This window comes from Orycteropus afer, unplaced genomic scaffold (genome assembly GCF_000298275.1).
Source record: "Orycteropus afer afer isolate SDZICR_OR568_19922 unplaced genomic scaffold, OryAfe1.0 scaffold00334, whole genome shotgun sequence".
Lineage (NCBI taxonomy): Eukaryota > Metazoa > Chordata > Mammalia > Tubulidentata > Orycteropodidae > Orycteropus > Orycteropus afer.
The window spans coordinates 1,477,733-1,496,808 of record NW_006921921.1 but is presented as its reverse complement, the minus strand read 5'-3'; the positions used below and the strand labels follow the sequence as shown (position 1 = coordinate 1,496,808).

The following is a 19,076-nucleotide window of genomic DNA, read 5'->3' as shown; positions in this document are numbered from 1 at the left end:
CTTTCTTTCTTTTTCTTTTTTTAAAAAAGCTATTTATGTTTTTTTCTGAGGTAGTGGAAATTCAGTGTGCTCTCATAACTTAGATCTGGGGCATTTTTTCTTTTCTTTAATGTTTTATTGTGATTTGGGTGAAAATTTACAGAGCAGATTGGATTTCCATTCAATAATTGATACACATTTGGTTTAGTGGCATTGAGTGCAATTCCCATAATACAACAGCACCCTTCCACCTTCCTTCCCTTGTTTACTGTTTCCATTCATCTGTCTTTCCTATCCCTTCATGCCTTTGGAGCTTTATCCCTGGAGAAATCCTGCCCTTTTGATCTCATATGGTCGATTGTTCTAAGGAGTGTGTGCCTCCCTGGTGTTTTTGTTCACCTGATAGGCCATCTACTGTTTGGCTAAAAGCTGAGCCATGAGGGTGAGTTCAGGATCAAAGAGTATCCGAAGGCTATAGTCTTGGAGGTCCCACCAGTTTCTACCAGACCAGGAAGTCTAATCTTTTTTATGATTTTGAGTTTTGTTCTACATTTTCTACAGCTCTATCCAGGACCTTCTAATGTGATCCCTTTCAGAGCAGTAGGTAGTGGTGGTTGGGCACAGTCGATTTCTTCTGATCTCAGGGTCCTGGAGACTGAGATGCACTAATATGCATTAGTCTGTTGGACTAATTGTTTCCATGTGTCTTTGATTTTCTTTACTCTTTTTTGCCCCAGATGGGGAGAGCCCAATAGTTGTACCTTAGATGGCTGCTAACAAGCTTTTAAGACCCCAGTTGCTAGATACCTACGTAGGATGTACAACAATGCCTTTGTGGACTATGTTATGCCAATTGACCTTGAGGTCCCCTGAGACTATGGTCCTGAGCCAGATCTGGAGCAATGTTACATGAGGTAGGATTAACAATTCCATTTTGAGCTGGGGTGGAGAGCAAAGAGACGTGCTCTCATTTTGCTGTCCTCAAAATCACTATAGTCCTCATTTCAGAAAGGAAAGAAAGAATATTTAAGTGCCAGTGCCTCGGAGTTGGGTGAAACATACTTTTATCTTGGACTATTATTGAAACTTCCTGTGCCTCAACTTCCTTATCTATAAAGTACGAATGTGCAGTTCACCGAGTTGCTGAGAGGAGGAAATGAGATGATGCACATAGAGTTTGGCAGAGTTAAACACACAGTGTGAATGTGAATAACTAGCTCTTGTTGTTTGTGTTTATTTGTTGCATGCCTGTTGAATTTCAGGTGCAGTCACAGTCATTGGTCTCCTAATACACGAGCAGCTCCAAGGAATAAAATAATGTGTGTAAGGTTATCCCAGGACTAAGGAAAATGCTGCATTGTTAGTCTACCACACTAGAAAAATGCTGCAGTCAGATAAAGGGTGAAGATCTCCGGAGGGTGGAAGTTGGGTCTTAGGCTTCTGTGTTCAACAACACTGAGCTCCCATTATACAATAGGAAATATTTATCAGAGCCCTGGGACTCCCTGAAGATAGAAATCATATTATACTTCCGGGTTCTCTGTATTTCCAACAGCCAGAAGTAAGCCTGGCACACTATGCTAGTCAATGAAACCTAAACAACAAATCCTAAAATCCTCATTTTGAAGACAAAGAAACTGAGGTATATACAGTGGGATTAAGTGGCTTGACCAGAGATACAAGCTAATCATTGGTGGAACCACTAGCTAATCCCTTTATTTTGAATTCAAAACCTGACCTTGTTTGTTTGTTTGGTTTTGATTTTTGCAGAAGCTTGACCATGTGGTCAAAGATGAATGGGAGGGGAGGGGTGGACTTGTAGCAGCCTCTACTATTGGCTTGTTTTTCTTCCAGCCCATTAACCTCTCCTGGGTAAATATTAAGCAGACACTCAAGGCCTTGAGGTCCCTGGCTAGTTAGTGCAAATAGTTTGCTAGCCCACTAACTGAAAGGTTGGCAGTTGGAATCCAGCCAGCAGCACAGTGAAAGAAAAGCCGTTGAAAACCCCACTGAGCTCAGCAGTTCTACTCTGAAGCATGGGTGGCCATGAGTCAGAATCCACTTGACCGCAACTATTTTTTTTTTTTTTGGTCAAGGCCTTAACACCTTTGCTTTTTCACATCCCTTCTAAACCAACAACTTTGCGTGGTCTTTTATATTTTGTTTTGCCAAATGACAACTAATACTGCACCTCGTCTGAAAAAATGAGGTTAATTGGAAGTTTTCCAGTCTACTTGAATAATAGACCCTCAACAATTGTTTGCTATCAGATTTATGTGGATGGACTTTTAAACAATAGCTTCCATTGCACAGTCACTACTAGTTGAAAAGGACTGACAGCTGTAGGTTTGGTTTTTGGGTTTCCATTCATCGACAGTTTACGTGGTAAGAACTGTATTAAATGTTTAATGCATTGCCTCATGTCTCAAATTCTTGGAACAGCCCAGCAAGGTGGCTCTGCCAGCCTCTGTTCAGAGACCCAGTCATTATGTAAATAACCCAAGGCCACATCGCTGGATTCCAGCGCAGTCTGCTCTTGCCTTTGTTCTTTAGCTTCAGTGGCTGTGCTCAGCGTTCCCAATGCCATTTACAGTTTTCTAAGGCCAAAGCACTGAAAGTTTGCTTCCTAGTTAATAGAAGGACTGAAAAAAAAAAAAAAAAAATTTACTTAAAAACTTGGTTTTGGTCTATCAGGAGGATGAAGGAAGGATTGTAATGTTATCACCAGACCGTCGCAGGTTTACTCCAGTTGAAACTCGCACAAGTGCCAAACCTGTCTGATCGCCAGGGCACAGGTGCTTGTGCGGTCCCTCTGCGGCCTCCTAGAATCCGCGGCTCCTGCCCCTTCCTTCAGGCAGCCCCGGGCAAGTAGCCAGAAACAGGGAACCGGCAGCCTCTCGCCCACTGCGTCAGGACGACGCCCACCAGAGGGGCGTTCCTTTGCGTAGGTGCTTTCGTTGCATACACCCTTTGGAACCTCCTCGCTACTACTCAAAGCCAAGTTAAAAAGCTCAGCGCCACGTGCTGTTTGCAAATCTGCCTGGGACTGAGAGCTAGAGACATCACTAGCGGGTAGCCAGCATGTCAGCTGTGGTCTTGGAGAGCAGAGGCTTGGGCAGGAAACTCTCCGACTTCGGACAGGTGAGCTAGGCGGCCCTAATCTGCCCAGGTAGAGGAATTTGGCCCCAGGGAAAAGAGGTACAAGGAAGGTTGGTGTTTCCTAGTTCCATAACTTATCAAAAGTCAGAATCCATGTGAGGATGATGAAAAGCCCACCAAGTTAACAGATGAGGCATGTCCCCAACAATCGTTTCCAAATTTGTCCTGCGTGTCTCTCAGGAGAAAGGGCACTGGGTTTAGGAATGGGGGATCTGGCTTCCAGAGTTGCTGTGAACTAGCTATGGGTCAGGAGCTCTGGTAGCTAGTGCCTAGGGCACTTGACTGCTAACCAGAAGGCTGGCGGTTCAAACCCACCAGCCATTCTGCGGAAGGAAGGTTGGGCAATCTACTTCTGTAGAGATTCCACTTCGGAAACCCAAGGAGTGGTCACTATGAGTCATGTCTGACTTAGCGGCACAAGACAACAACAACAGCTATGGGTCACTGCTGCTCTCTTACCTGTTTTCTCTTTGTAACTGAAGGGGCTGGTCCTTAAAGATCTGGGATGGGAGATGGAAGCCAGTCTAGATCTGATCTCTGTGATGTTTATAAAGCACTCTCATCCAGGTATTAAAATGACAAAATTGTGCTGTGCTTGCAAAGTGGTTAAGTGCTCAGTTGCTAGCCAAAATGTGGTCCAAATCCACCAGCTTTTCAGTGGGATAAAGATGTAACAGTCTGCTTGAGTAAAGATTTACAGCTTGGGAAACACTATGTGGCAGTTCCCAATGATCACTATGAGTCAGAATTGACTGGAGAGTTGTGAGAGGTTTTTTTTTTTTTTGGTATGCTCCTTTTGATGCCAGAAAATTGACGTTTTTACCACACGTGGCAAGTAGCGCCAATCACTATAAAATGAGCCAATCATTATAAGGCAAGGGTGAAGTCATAGAGCAAAGTAAAGAGAATCTACAAGTCTGTCTCCTCAAACTGAGAAAAGGTTAGGAGTTTTAAAGAGAGTGGAGCTAAGGGGTGTGTGTGTGTGTGTGCTGGGGGGGTTGAGGAATGCTGATAATGGTTTCTTGTTATCCGGATGCGTCTTCTTCACCTTGTGACTCTTCTGTTACTCTTTTGGTCAATGACGTAAAACCGGCCTTGGTCAGGAGAAGTTGTTCTGCAAACTCCTTGCTCCTGCCCAGAAAGATTAACTCTACAAGGAGAGGAGATGCGGGAGTGGGTATACTCAGGCCTCTTGGACTGCCAAGAATATCTCCATTTCTTCTTTATCTTGGTTGCTCCAAACTCACTGTCTCTCTTTTCAACTCTTATGGGGTTGTCTTGTCCCATAAACCACAGTGATCAGGTGAAACAGGCCATGTGGGTAAGCCATATGCTCAAGGGAATATGTTTGCAGTGCGTAATCAGTGATAGCAAACATTAATCTACAGGTAAATAGGTGAGGAGACAGGCTGAACGATCAGATATGTCTAGGCAGAAGGGAATATACCCATGGCCATATATAAGGTTAGCAGATGATATTTCTACATATGTATTTGTATGTGCTGTAAGAATGTCCAAACATATAATAGAACTAACAAAGGGCAAAGTTATAAAATAATTTCTTGGCCATAGCCAACCACCCTGAGGGAGTGAGTGGTTGGACCTGTGGGCTCAGGACCATGGTTGCAGGGGACATTAAGCTCAATTGTCGTAACATACTACACAAAACATTGTTCTACATCTTACTCTGGTGAGTAGTGACTGGGATCTTAAAAGCTTGCAAGCAGCCATTTAAGATGCAACAATAGGTCTCTCCTCATCCAGAGCAGAGAAGAATGAAGAAAACCAAAGATGCATGGAAACAATTAGTCCAATGGACTAGTAAGTAGTTCATGGGATCCTCAGCCTATAAGACCATGAGACCAGAAAAACTAGGTAGTGCCTCACTACTACCACTGTCAACCACTCAGAAAGGGATCAGTGAAGGAGATCCTGGATAGAGTGGGAGAACAATGTGGAACAAAAATCAAAAAAAAAAAAAAAAAAAGGCCAGGTTTACTTGTTTACTTGTTTGGTAGAGCCTGATGAGACCCCTGAGACTATGGCCCCTAGTTACCCCTCAGGTCTGGAACTGAACTCATTCATGTGGCTTCCAGCCAATAATAGGCATAAAGATACACTCCCTGGAGCGATCAATCACGGGAGAACAGAAGGGCAGTATTTGCACGGGAGATGGCTGGGGGGCGGGGCAGGAATGCATAGGAAGGAAGGACATAGGGAAAAGATAGCTACAGGGAGGAAGTGCAAAGAGAGCTGTTACATTGTGGGGCATTGCGGTCAGGGTCATGAAACAAAATGTGTAGGAACTGCTGTATGGAGAATGAATTAGCTCTGTCAGCTTTCACCCAAATCACAATAAAAATTAAAGGAAAATAAAAGGAATATATATGCAGAAAAGGAGCTCTGGTAGAGTAGTGCCTAAGGTACTTGACTGCTAACCAGAAGGCTGGCAGTTCAAACCCACCAGCCACTCCTCAGAAGGAAGGTTAGGCAATCTACTTCCGTAGTGATACTGCCTCGGAAACCCAAGGAGGGGTCGCTATGAGTAGGGTCCGACTCGAGGGCACATAACAACAACATGTGCAGAAAAACAATCCTAAAGGAATTTTTGTCCATGAAAGCGTCAGCTATTCTATTTATGTAGAGTGAAGGAGAAGGGAAAGAAAAAAGAGAATATTAATCTTTGTGATCAATGTCTTCTTTGATCATGACTGTTAGTTTGTTATACTTCTGCAGTTTCTCAGCAAAAGGCTTCTCTGGTCCTTCAACACTTTCACCTTCGGGAAAAATGGGGCATGGAGAGGACTCAGTCACCTAGACCTGAGGAGGGAATATAGCCAAACAGAGGGGAAATGAACACAGTTTCGCCCCACCTGAGGCAAGGTTATTGGGACTTAGAATGTGAAAGCACCCTACACGGCCGTGGGGATAATGCCCAGGGTGTAGTCCATTCCTCAGGATTTGCCGACATTTCCTCAAGTTGAAAATTGGAGAACACATTTTTTCATTTGATTAATACACTCACCCAAGCAGGGAATCACCCTTCTGGACTCTGACTGGGACTTAAAGCCCACATTCCGGAGATGATCTGAGTCTGTAGTCATCTGTAAGATTATGAGAACAACTGTAGAGAACAGGGAGGCTGGAGAGGAGTGGGCTCTTGATCTTAAAGCTAATGTAAGAAGAGAGACTGCAGAACTTTGCATGGACTGGGTTTAGTCTTGAGAGAAAGGCTTCCTTTGCAAATGGTTGTGGTGTTTGGGAGGCAGGAGAACTTGATGTTGAAGAAGAAGAGTGCAGTAGGCAGACAGACCCCTGAGCAGCTCCTGGCTCCAGCCACCCTTCAGTGTCTGCGCTGCTGGCAGTGGGGTCCCCGCAGCCATGGCAGGCAGTTTGGAGCAGCCATGGGTGCTGGGAGCTTTACTCATGGAGCGTTTAGAAGACAGAGGATCCACAGATTGTCAGTATCAATTGCAAGGGGCAAAGTGGTGGGGCCTTGGGGGGACTCCCTGGATGGTGAAACTGTTAACGTGCTGGGCTGCTAACTGAAAGATTGGAGGTTCAAGTCTATCCAGAGGCTTCTTGGAGGAAAGGCCTAGTGATCTACTTCTGAACAATCAGCCATTGAAAATCTTGTGGGGATCACAGTTTTATGGTGACACACATTGGATCACCATGAGTTGGAATCAACTCGATGGATTTTTGTTGTTGTTGTTGTTTGTTCAACTTTTCAGTCTCAGGTGTTTTGTTTTGTTTTGTTTTTTTCCATTTAAAACATGGGAATAAAAATACCCATGCCTTAGACTTGATGTGAGATTTAAATGAAATGATGTCTATAAATGAAATAATGTCTATAAATAATGTCTTCCTGGAGCACTGGAAGGTACCAACATGTATCTAGCCCAAACTGATTTATTCTTCCATTCAACAAAATGCATCTTGAACACTGGCAGGGAGGACAAGCACTGAGTAGGTCACTGTAGCTGGTACAGCCTCATCATGGAAAGAATGCTTGCTGGGTGTGGAGTCAGGGGACCTGGGTTCTCATCTTTGGTCTACTTAAGCTATTGCAAAAAGGACTTGGAGGTGACATCTTCTGACATCATCTAACTTCACAAGAGGAAGATAGATTCACCATCTACAGCCCAAGGCTTATTCCTATGAGGCCAGACATGCTGTCACCCTCTAGCCTTTTACTAAATCAATCACCAACCATCCCTCCCCTGGCACTTACTACTTCTCTGCTGGGTTCAATAATTCATTGCAATGGCCACACAGAACTCACAGACAATACTCAAGATTATGGGGTTTATTAGGGAAGTAATAGGATACAATTTAGGTTCAGGAATGTGCTCAGGATAGTTTTTCAATCAGGGCAGTCTCCTCTCTGCTGTGTCCTCAGATATGCCCCTCTGGACCTTGGCCTTTCGGCCTGGCCTCTGCCCTGGTTGGGCAAATGTTACAAAGCTCTTTTAGCTCTGCTGATAGGTGCACCTAGGTACATCCCACTCCATCAGCAAGCCTCCTGCCCAAGGGTGTTCAGCTTTCTCACTTTGTGGGCCAAGTAAGCCTGCCACTCTGTTTCATGCCTCTTGGTGCCACTGTCTCTCTGCTGGGGCATCTCTCTGCTTGGGTGTCTCTCTGCCGGGACATCTCTCAGCCAAGCAGGTCCAGTGCAGGGATCTTGGGTTCAAAGATGCACTCCACTTCACCTTCAGCTCTTCTCACTTGATGGCAGTGAGATCCCCCTCTCTGCCTCTAGGAAGGCACATTTTAAGCCTGGCAGAGTGACAGAACAACCAATCCCACCATCAGAGTTCTATTCACCTTATTTGCATGGTCCCACTCAGTAATCCAGTAGAAGTTACAAAGACTATGGCTAGAAAAGCCATACCAAGTAATTCACTGCACCACAGCTATGCATTGGGGAAGTCACTAAATTTGGGTGAAGAAGTTTGGGTTGATATCTGTATAATGGGTGTGGCATAGATGTATTGGACTAGAATGGTCCTTAGGATTCCTTCCAGCTCTAATTTTCTACAAAAAAAAAACATAGTTTATGCCTTCTTGAAGTTCCCAATTTAGATGAACAGCTCCCACTAGATAAAACTTTGATACAAGGCAGACAGTGGTGAAGGAACCACCATGTGCTGAGGGCATACACTATGTCAAGAGCTTTACACACTAAACATGCAAAACAGTCCTGCAGGAGAGGTGTGATTCATTCATTTCTCCAACGAAAATTTATTTAGCAACTACTATGTGCCGGGAACAACAGAATACTAAGTTCTGCCTTGATGAAACTTACATTCTCATGGAGGAGACAAATATAAATCAAATATTAATTGAATGAACTTATAATTTAATATAACAATAATGAAGAAAAGCAGAACAGGATAATGGAATAAAAGATAAGAGAAACTTGGAAATCTCAAGAATGAATGGTGTAGGCCAGTGTTCAGGACAAATCTGACCGCAACACCTGTGCACACTCCTCTACTCCACTGCTTCCTCCTGTAGACAGATGTTGGAATATAGAGGTATGGTGTGTCCTTACTTACAGGACAGATGTGTGTTTGGGCAATCACACATGCAAATACGCACCTCCACACCCCCCTCCCAAGAACTAAGATTGAATACCAGTGCCCCAGTGCCATCGAGTGGATTCAGACTCACAGTGTTCCTTTTTAGGACAGAGTACAACTGCTCCATAGGGTTTCCAAGGCTATAAATCTCTATAGAAACAAACTGCCTCATCTTCTGTAGAGTGACTAGTGGGTTTGACCAGCTGATGTTTTGGTTAGCAGCCAAATGCTTTAACCACTATACCACCAGAGCTCCTTGTGCCCCTGAAATACAGTTGCCAAAGCATATTGGTTTTAATTTTGAACAGTGCTCCTTTCCAAAGGTAGCATTACATTTGCTAGACACTATCAAAGATGATAAACTTCCATTGTTACACATATTGCTCAATGACCACAATTTTTTCTCTCCTGTTTCCCAGTGAAGTTTTTTCTCTGTGCCCAACTTTGTCCTATGTAAGTTCTGAGTTTCTTTTCTCTAACTTTTACCCATCCTATTTGTAAGTCAACTCACATGTCTGTTGGAAACAAAAATGGTATAGATTATTCTCCAATAAAAACATTTTCTGGAAGAAATTTACCCAAAGGCATGAATGGCTAAATCAACCGGAACCTGCTCAAGACCATTCCATCCAACCAACTTCCATGAGGTTCCTTTTATTTAAAAACCCTCAGGCTTTGCAGAGGAAGCCTTTTGGTAGTGCAAATGGTTAATACGCTTGACAGCTAACTGAAAGGTTGATGGTTTGAGTCCACCCAGAAGTCTGGTGATCTAGTTCCAAACATTCAACTATTGAAAACCCTATGGAGGACAGTTCTACTCTGACACACACAATGTCATCATGTGTTGGAACTGACTTTATGGCAAGTGGTATATTGTTCTCACTGGTTCTGTTGTTGGGTGGTAGAATAGGGACTTTGGAATTGTTGGAACTGGATTCAAGTCCAGGCTCTGCCACTCACTAGCTGTATCCTTGGGCAAGCCACTTAACTGCTGAATCTATTTTCTTATTTGCAAAAGGGAATAATAAAAGTAATCACCCCATGGGGTTATTCTGAGGATGAAATGAGCTATTACATGTAAACCCTGAGACATGCTAGTGTAGCCAATGATGTTTTTCAGCTATAAAAATTATCCATTTATGATGTTTGGCACATAGTAGGTGCTCAATCAGTGGCAGACTTTATTATTACTATTAAAAAAAAAAAAAAACAAAGAGTAGTATCATATGGTAAAAGTGAATTTGCAGACACATTCGAGAAAGGTCATAACTAAAAAGAAATAGGTTGTATATTTTTCAGTGGTTCTTAAAATTTATCATGGTTAAGAATCATCTGAGATGCTTATGAAAATATCCCACCCAAATATCTGATATGATAGATTTGAACAGAGGCCAGGAATCTGCATTTTAACAAAGAATTCCTAAGTAATTTTAGAGTGGAGAGTCAAGTAACACTCATTGAGAAACACTGAATAAGAAAGTATAAGGGACATGTGGAGAAAGAAAGATGGGCATGGGCAAAATTTAGGGTGTTCAGAGTTGTATTGTGCAGTTGTCTGGTGATTTAACCAAAACAAATCCTTTACCGTGAAAGAACCCAAAGCCTTAATTCCCATATTATGTCTATAGCAGAGGGAATTGGATAGAACAACTCACGTATAGGAGCTTGAGTTCTTGACTTACTACTTACTATCTGTGTGACATCAGGTAAATAACTTTGTCTCTTTGGCCCTTAGTTCCTAATCTGTAAAATAAGAGGATTAAATTAGATGATCTCAAAGGATATTTCTAACAGGAGCTCTGGTGGTGCAGTGGAAGCATATAGCTGTTCAGCAAAACATCAGTGGTTCAAACCTACCAGCTGTTCCATGGGAGAAAGATGAGACATTCTGCTTCCATAAACATTCACAGCCTTGGAAACCCTATGGGGCAATTCTGTTCTGTCCTATAGGGTCACTATGAGTTGGAATCAACTCGCTGGCAGTGGGTCTGATTTTTTTTGGTTAAGGACATTTCTAGCTCTGTGAGTCAATGATCAAGTCCCATGTGGGCATCAGAAGCCAAATGGAATGTATAAATAAAGGAATAGTTGTTTGCCTAGACTGAAGAGTAGGAAGGATTTCAGAGAGGATTAAGGCCTAAGAGGGCCTTCGAGGAAGGATGAAATATTTGAAAAAGAGGATATAGAGCATTTACTCTAATGAGGAGTTGAAAAGACAAGGAAGAAACCAGTTTGGCTGGAGGGGAGGTTCCTGTGGGTAGATACCAAGGAAATCATTGGATAAGAGGTACTTACCCTGATGGTCATGGAGAACTTTTAAAGAATTTTAAGTAAAAGAGTGACATAAGCAAAATTCAGTTAGGGTTGGATCAATGCAAATCACTAAGAGCTGGATTTGAGTGGAGGCAGTGGGAACAGATGAAAGGATCAGCCCCTCGAGTTGTTTCTGGAGCAGATCGGATTGGATTTGGCTGGATATGCACAGAGGTGGGAGGAGGTGTAGGTTTCAAGCATAGGTGCATTGAATTACCTGGGTGACATCTGTTGAGGTATATGAGGAATATGTTACTTTTTTGGGGGCCAACAGGACAGAATGTTGCCAAATAAATTTGTTGTTAGTTGCTGTCAAGTTGGTTCCAACTCCTAGCAACCATAAGTTCAACAGAATAAAGTACTGCCCGGTCCTGTGCCATCCCCACAGTCACTGCCATGTTTGAGCCCATTGTTGCAGCCACTGTGCAATTCCATCTTGTTGAGGGTCTTCCTCTTTGTTGTTGACCTTCTATTTTACCAAGTAAGATGTCCTTTTCCAGGGACTGGTCTCTTGTAATGACATATCCAAAGCATGTGAGAAGAAGTCTTGCCATCTTTGCTTCTAAGGCATTCTGGTGGTACTTCTTCCAAGACAGATTTGTTCATTCTTCTGGCAGTCCATGGTATATTCAGTATTCTTTATTAACACTATAATTCAAATACATCAATTCTGCTGCAGTCTTCCTTATTAATTGTCCAGCTTTCACATGCATAAAAATCCCAGGATTTGGGTCAGGCACACTTTAGTCCTCAAAGTGACATCTTTGCCTTTTGACACCAGAAAGAGATTCTTTGCAGCAGATTTGCCCAGTGCAATACATCATTTGATTTCTTGACTACTGCTTCCACGGACCTTAATTGTGGATCCAAGTAAAATGAAATTCATGAGAATGTCAATCTTTTCACCATTTATTATGATGTTGCTTATCGATCCAGTTGTGTAGTGAAGATTTGTGTTTTCTGTATGTTAAGGTATAATCCACATTGAAGACTACAGTCCTTTATCTTCATCAGTAAGTGCTTTAAGTGCTCTTTGGTTTCAGTGAGGATGTTTATGTCATCTGCATATTGCAGGTTATTAATGAGTCAGTTATTAATGAGTCTTCCTCCAGTACTGATGCCATGGTTTTCTTTACATAGTCTAGCTTCTTGGATTATTTGTTTAGCATGTTGTTATGTGCCGTTGAGTCGGACCTGACTCATAGTGACCCCTCCTTGGGTTTCCAAAGCAGTGTCACTATGGAAGTAGATTGCCCAATCTTCCTTCCGAGGAGTGGCTGGTGGGTTTGAGCTGCTAGCTTTCTGGTCAGCAGTCAAGTGCCTTAGGCACTATGCTACCAATCCTGACACACAGCTTTCGTGATTTTTAAGCCACACAACATCCCCAGTTCTGTTGGAACTGCTGCCTCTTGGTCTACATGCAGCTCATCACGAGCACAATTAAGTGCTCTGGAATTCCCATTTTTGGCATCCTAATGTTACCCATAGCATGTTATTCACACAATCAGATACCTTTGCACTGTCAAAAAACAAACAAACAAGCAAACAAACAAACAAAAAAACACAGGTAAATAGCAAAATTTGACTTGTAGGTATATTAATTATATTGTTTGATAATTTCCTCAGTCTATTGGATCTCCTTTCTTTGGAATGAACACAAACATGGATCTCTTGTAGTCATCTGGCCACGTAACAGTCTTCCAAATTTCTTGGCATAGATGAATTAATATTTCCAGTGTTGTATCCATTTGTTGAAATATCTGAGCAGTATTCTGTCAATCCCTGGAATATTCTGCTAATGCTTTCAGTACAGCTTAGACTAGAAATGAACTAGAAACAGGGAAATCCTTTGTTATTTCAAGGAAACTTGAAAAGAATAGGAGCTCAGTGTTCTCTAGTAGGAAGAAGAAAATTAAAATCACAGGCTCATCTGCATGTCTCTGACAGGTTTTAGGAAAGTGAGAAGGGGGTTGTTGTCTGATGGAGGTTGTAATTTAAATACAGTATGACAAGAGCAGACTGCTGGAATCAAATGACATGGCTTCAGAGCTGACTCCTCTTCTAACTGTAACTTTGTGAAAGTAACTTAACCCTTCCAAGCCATAATGTTATCATTAATACAAGTGATGACTGGGCAGATAATAAAAGTTCCTTCCTAGGAATATAATCAAATTTAAATTAAATAAATGAAGTCAAGTGCTTATTAAAGTGACCAGGACAGAGCAGGCTTTTAATAAATGGTAGGCTTTTATTTTTTCAAAAAATAAAAATAATTTAATGACCCAAATAGGGATATATAAGTTCAATCTTCCAATTCATTTGAGGCACTCTGTACTCACAATTGCTGATAATTTTGGTCCTTTACCCTGCACTCTTGTTTCCTGTGAGGTTTTGGAACAATTTGAATGTTCTGAATTGAAAGAATTTTGTCCTAAGGGTCACCAGTATTCATGTGTGGCTTATTATTCTGAAATCCTGGTAGAGTGGGCTCAACAGAGCTTTTTCTCATTGAGAGAATGTAACAACCATTCCATTAATTTCATTAACTTGCTTACAAGACAGCAATTGTTCTGGACATTTCTTTCCTTCCCAGATTTAGGCATATACTGTTTATTTGTGGGCACACATAGAATTTTATATATTATTTTAAAACTTTGGCAGATATTTTAGCCAACTCTAATCCTGTGATTAGGTGCATGTGTGTAGGAAGTGTTAGAACCTTGACATTATTTGTGATTTAATTTAAAGCATCCTCTGATTGGTTATTTGTATGCCTGTATGTATTTGTGACTCTTTTCAAAATTGGATATCCCAGATCTGAGTATATGGGAACATATTAATGCTTTTCTGAGATTACTGCCAAAGGTCAAGAAGTCATTCTTGTGTATTTATAATGGGTCCATTATTTTTATTTACTGTTGTTTCTCTTTAAATCATTTATCTCTCCCTCCCCCCCTTTTTTAACATTTGAATGCAGTTTTAATAGGGCTTGTTAATAGCATAATTTAAAGATGAAGAAACTAAAAATGGTCATTGATTTGCCCAAAATGGCCCAGCTGGTAAATGGAAGAGAGAGGATTCCAACCCAGGTGTTTGGGTCAAAAGCTGGTGTGCATTTCCATTTTTAGAACTTTGCATACTACATTTCTCAATGTTTTCCTGGGACAGTTTTTGAACCAGATTATAGAAAAATCCAGTTTGTTGTACATGTGACTATTAAGCCACATTGTGAGTTCCTGGAGGATGGAACATTGCCTCATTCATCTTTGTGTCTTTCAGAGGCCTAATAATGATTGCCACTTAAACCCAAATAAAAAGCACCTCACTGCCATCATGTCAATTCTGACTCATCAAACAACCAAACCAAACTCACTGCCTTCGGATCGGATCCAACTCATAGCGACCCCTCTTTGGGTTTACGAGGCAGTATCACTATGGAAGTAGATTGCTCAACCTTCCTTCTGAGGAGTGGCTGGTGGGTTTGAACCGCCAGCCTTTTGGTTGATAGACAGATATCTTAGGCACTAAGCCACCAGAGCATAGTGACCCTTTATTAGGACAGAGTAGAACTGTCCCATAATGTTTCCAAGGCTGTAAATCTTTACATAAACAGACTGCCTCATTTTTCTCCCACGGAGTGACTGGTGGGTTCAAAACATCTGCCTTTTGGTTATCAGCCAAATGCGTTAATCACTATGTCACCGGAGCTCCACTTGGCACTTGATAGATGCTAATTAAAAAGTATTAAATTTATAAGGTTGACTGGTGACATCAGTGAATAATTGAAGCTACCTAAAATTGAGACTTGATCTAAGAGTGTTAATGATAATTTCACTGTCCTTGGGTCACATATTGCCTACCAACAACACTCTATACTTTTGTATGGCATATTTGTAGCTCATTGTGTGGTTCATGCTTGCCTGTTTCCTGGTGATCTCATTGAAATGAAATGGCTTTAACCAAATCCTTCTAATCTTTTAGGAAACAAGCTATATTGAAGACAACTCCAGTCAAAATGGTGCCATATCATTAATCTTCTCACTCAAAGAAGAAGTTGGTGCACTGGCCAAAGTCCTGCGCTTATTTGAGGTAAGAGCTTTATTCATATTTTGCATTGGACAATATGTTATTTTGTTGTTCAGTGTAATGAAAAGAACATAGGATTTATAATTTAAAGACTTGATTTTCAGCTCAGGCTTTTACATTAACCAGTTGCATGAACTTAATTAAGTCGCTCAGTTTCTCTGAGCCTCAGTTTCTCTATTTGTAAAAAAAAAAGAGTGTTGGTAACACTTTGCCAGCTTCTACAGTTTTTGTGATAAAAGCATGTGTTTTGTAAAACAGCAAATGACTATACATGTTTTGCATATGTCATAGCAAAAGTCATGATTGAAAAATACATTAGTTCTTTCATTCACCAAATTTATATTGACTGTCTTCTATATAAGGAGCCCTGGTGGTGCTAACAGTTAAGCAATTGACTGCTAACTGGAAGGTCACCAGTTCAAACTCACCCAGCAGCTCCGTGAGATAAAGACCTGGTGATCTACTTTCCTAAAGATTAATCAAAAAAACCCTAGGGGGCAGTTCTATTCTGTCACATGGGGTCTCTCTGAGTCATTAATGACTTGACAACATCTAATAACAGCAACCTCTTCTATATGTCTAGGCATAAAATAATAGATAAGACACATTCCCTTAACTTCAAGCTTAGCCTCAAAATGTGTTCTGGAAAATAGCAGTTGTTCCTCAAGACAGGGAGCTCTCTTACAATTAAAAGGAAGCCATGATGGAATAGGTAGACTGGGCTCACACCATTCTGTCTGATTTCTTTATTGTGGACTTCTCCGAGCCTATGATGCTGCATTGCATACTAGGACAGTCTGAGAGAGAAATCTCCAAACTTCCTATTATTCCAAACTTACTTGACATTGGACTCCTTTTCATCACAAGAACATCTACTCACATTTCCCACTTTGGGAAATGCTGGTTTGAACATTAGCCAGGCATTTGAACTTCACATAACCCCGGACAGGTTTTCTGATTTTGATTTCTCTGAAGTACTTTGCTCATGATTTGCCTGGGACTCTTTCCACAGGAGGATGAACTGCTTTGTAATAATTTCCCTGCTGGTTGGAACCAAGAGTGGCACATTGGTCAGGGCTGTACAGACATACAGCTCAATATGTATCTGCTCATGCATTCAACAACTCTCTTTTGGACTTGGGCTGAGGATAACACTGTATCTCTTAGAAACCTACGATGTTCTCATACTCTGTGTGTGTGTGTGTGTGTGTGTTGGTGGGTGAGGGCGGAAGTACACAGATGGTGAAAGGAAAGGAAGCTGCCTCTTTGAGGATCCAGTAGTACAAGCAAATGTTATGAGCAGCCGTGTATCTACTGTGGGGCAGGGGTGGAGGGTGAGGACATCTCTCAGTGACTGGCCCTTGGCAGATACCATCTCATTCAATCTTACGATAATATCATGAGGTAGGGGTGATTTCTGTTTTTCAGAGAAAGAAACTGAGGGTAAGAGAGATTAGGAGACTTGCCCAAGGTTACACAGCTAATAAACACTGGAGATGCTGTTTGAAACCAAATATTACTCCAGAATCTACACTCCTGTTATATAGTGCTATCTCAGACAAGGCCAACTGCATAATTTGCTGGGTCTAGTGCAAAATGAAACTGTGGGGCCTCTTGTTCAGAAAGCAGGAAAAATGTGCTGTTAAAGGTTTTGTAATATAAAATGTTTTCTTTCTTCTGCAGTCTCACTCTCAACTGGCCATGGTGTTTTTATTTGCAATTTAATGCTATCCTCTTGTCTTTTGAGCACATATGCAGCCTTCCAGCTGCCAGATTCCCCCCTCCTGCCAGTGCCTGGCCCAACAAGCCTTGCCCCTTCTGGAGATGGGGAAGTCTGTCTTCCCTTTTAATGGGCCCGACCACCAATCCATTGACAGACGACTTCAAAGTGGTTGCAAGTTTCATGCGGGGATGCAATAGATACCTGGGTGGGAGATGGGCTAGAGACTGGCCCCCACTGAGTCACCACCACTGAATCTTGTCAAATCACTGGTGACAGAGGGTGGCTGCAGAACATGGGCCTCCCATCTGACACCCCATGTCTCCTGGTCACTGCCCTGGGCAGAGGGTCACAGCCATGGTGGGGTGGGTTACAAGAGGGATCTTGAAGTACTAGGGACCTGGGAGAAGCCCAGACCCATCTTGGAATGTGGGGAGGCAGCAGGAGGCTCTAAGCTCCTCAGTACTTATATTATCATCCCATTGGACTTTGTTCACAAACACAAGTTCAATGATACAATTATTAAGAATTTCAAGATGATGGTTGTAGAGCATTAAACTCTAAGCACAGGGGTCTCAGAGCCTAAGAGGCCAGTTTTGGCTTTAGACTTCTTTCATGAAGACTTCTTTGAATTAATTGCTGTCTTCTCAGGGATCCCAAAGTACTTTAACTGCAGCACTGATTTGCTTTATTAAGTGTATACATTTCTGTCTATCCCTGATGATAATAGCTATTAAGCCTGAAGACCTTGTCTCCATCATCTCTATGTTCTCTACAAACCTAGAGTCATATGTGTGTGTGTGTGTGTGTGTGTGGTTAAGGCATTTGGCTGCTAACCAAAAGGTCAGTGATTTGAACCCATCAGTTGCTCCATGGAGAAATCATCTTTATCCATGAGAAAGATGTATACAGTCTGCATCTGTAAAGATTTACAGCCTTATAAACCCATTGGGGGCTGTTATGAGTCAAAATTGACTCAATGGCAGTGAGTTTGGGTTTTATACACACACACACACACACACACACACACATATATATATAAAACCACCACAACAAAAAGCACACCTCACTGCCATTGAGTAGGATCCAACTCATAGCGACCCTTCCTTGGGTTTCTGAGACGATATCTCTACAGAAGTAGATTGCGCAATCTTCCTTCCGAGGAGTGGCTGGTGGATTTGAACTGCCAGCCTTCTGATTAGCAGTCAGATGCTTTAGGCACTGTATGTATGTAAGGAGCCCTGGTAGTTCAAACAGTTAAGTGCTAGGCTGCTAACAGAAATGTTGGCAGTTCAAACCCATCAAGCAACTTGGTGGGAGAAAGACCTGGTGATCTACTTCCATGAAGGTTACATCCTAGAAAACCCTATGGGGCAGTTCTTCTCTGTCACATGAGGTAATTCTGAGTCAGAAATTGACTCCACGGCACCTAACTACAACAACGTGTGTGTGGGTATATAGCTACATATGTGTTTCTTTGTATGTATATATAAGGGATTCTGGTGGTGTAGTGGTTAAGGCATTTGGCTGCTGACCAGAAGGTCAGTGGTTCAAACCCACCAGCCACTCCATGGAAGGAAGATAGGTCAATCTACTTCTGTAAAGATTTGCATTCTTGGAAATGCAGTGGGGTTGCTATGAGTCAGAATCAATTTGATGGCAGTGAGTTTGGTTTTGTTCTCTATGTATAAGTGTTCAATTAAGAATGAAATTAAAGTTAAATATGAGCAAATGAATTACAAGTTTAAGATTGTTTCATTCTCCTTTCCTGAATTTACAAAAGAAGGATTCTGTTTGAGCCAATGAATTTTATCCTGAAGTTCTTTAATAAAATTAAACCTCATTACCCAATGGGAAACAAAAAAGTCTGCCTGACTAAGAGCAAGCAGTGGATATGGAGAAGAGAAAGAAAATACTTCTAGTGATAAACTGTTCATAGGAAAGAAAATATCTGTAAAATTATCCTGTGTGATTATTTAGCCTTCCTATTAAGGCATTTGACAGCTAACTAGAAGGCTGGTGGTTCAAACCAACCATCCACTCCTCGGAAGGGAGGTTGGGCAATCTACTTCTGTAAAGAAACTGCCTTGGCATAACATACTATAGAAAACATTGTTCCACCTCCTACTTTGGCAAGTAGCTATTGGGATCTTGAAAGCTAGCAAGCTGCCATCTAGATGCAACGATGGGTCTCTCCTCATCCAGAGCAAAGAAGAATGAAGAAAACCAAAAAT

General features: G+C 41.8%; 1 protein-coding gene across 1 annotated transcript in view; it reads left to right on the top strand.

The window, feature by feature from the left end:
- The first annotated feature begins 3,060 nt into the window (after positions 1-3,060).
- The window catches only part of PAH (phenylalanine hydroxylase), a 103,096-nt gene continuing 87,080 nt past the window's right edge, over positions 3,061-19,076 (top strand). Inside the window, exons 1-2 of the mRNA XM_007952388.2 lie at positions 3,061-3,120; positions 15,018-15,125. Of these exons, the coding sequence (XP_007950579.1) occupies positions 3,061-3,120; positions 15,018-15,125 (168 nt within the window). The remainder of the gene's footprint in view (positions 3,121-15,017; positions 15,126-19,076) is intronic.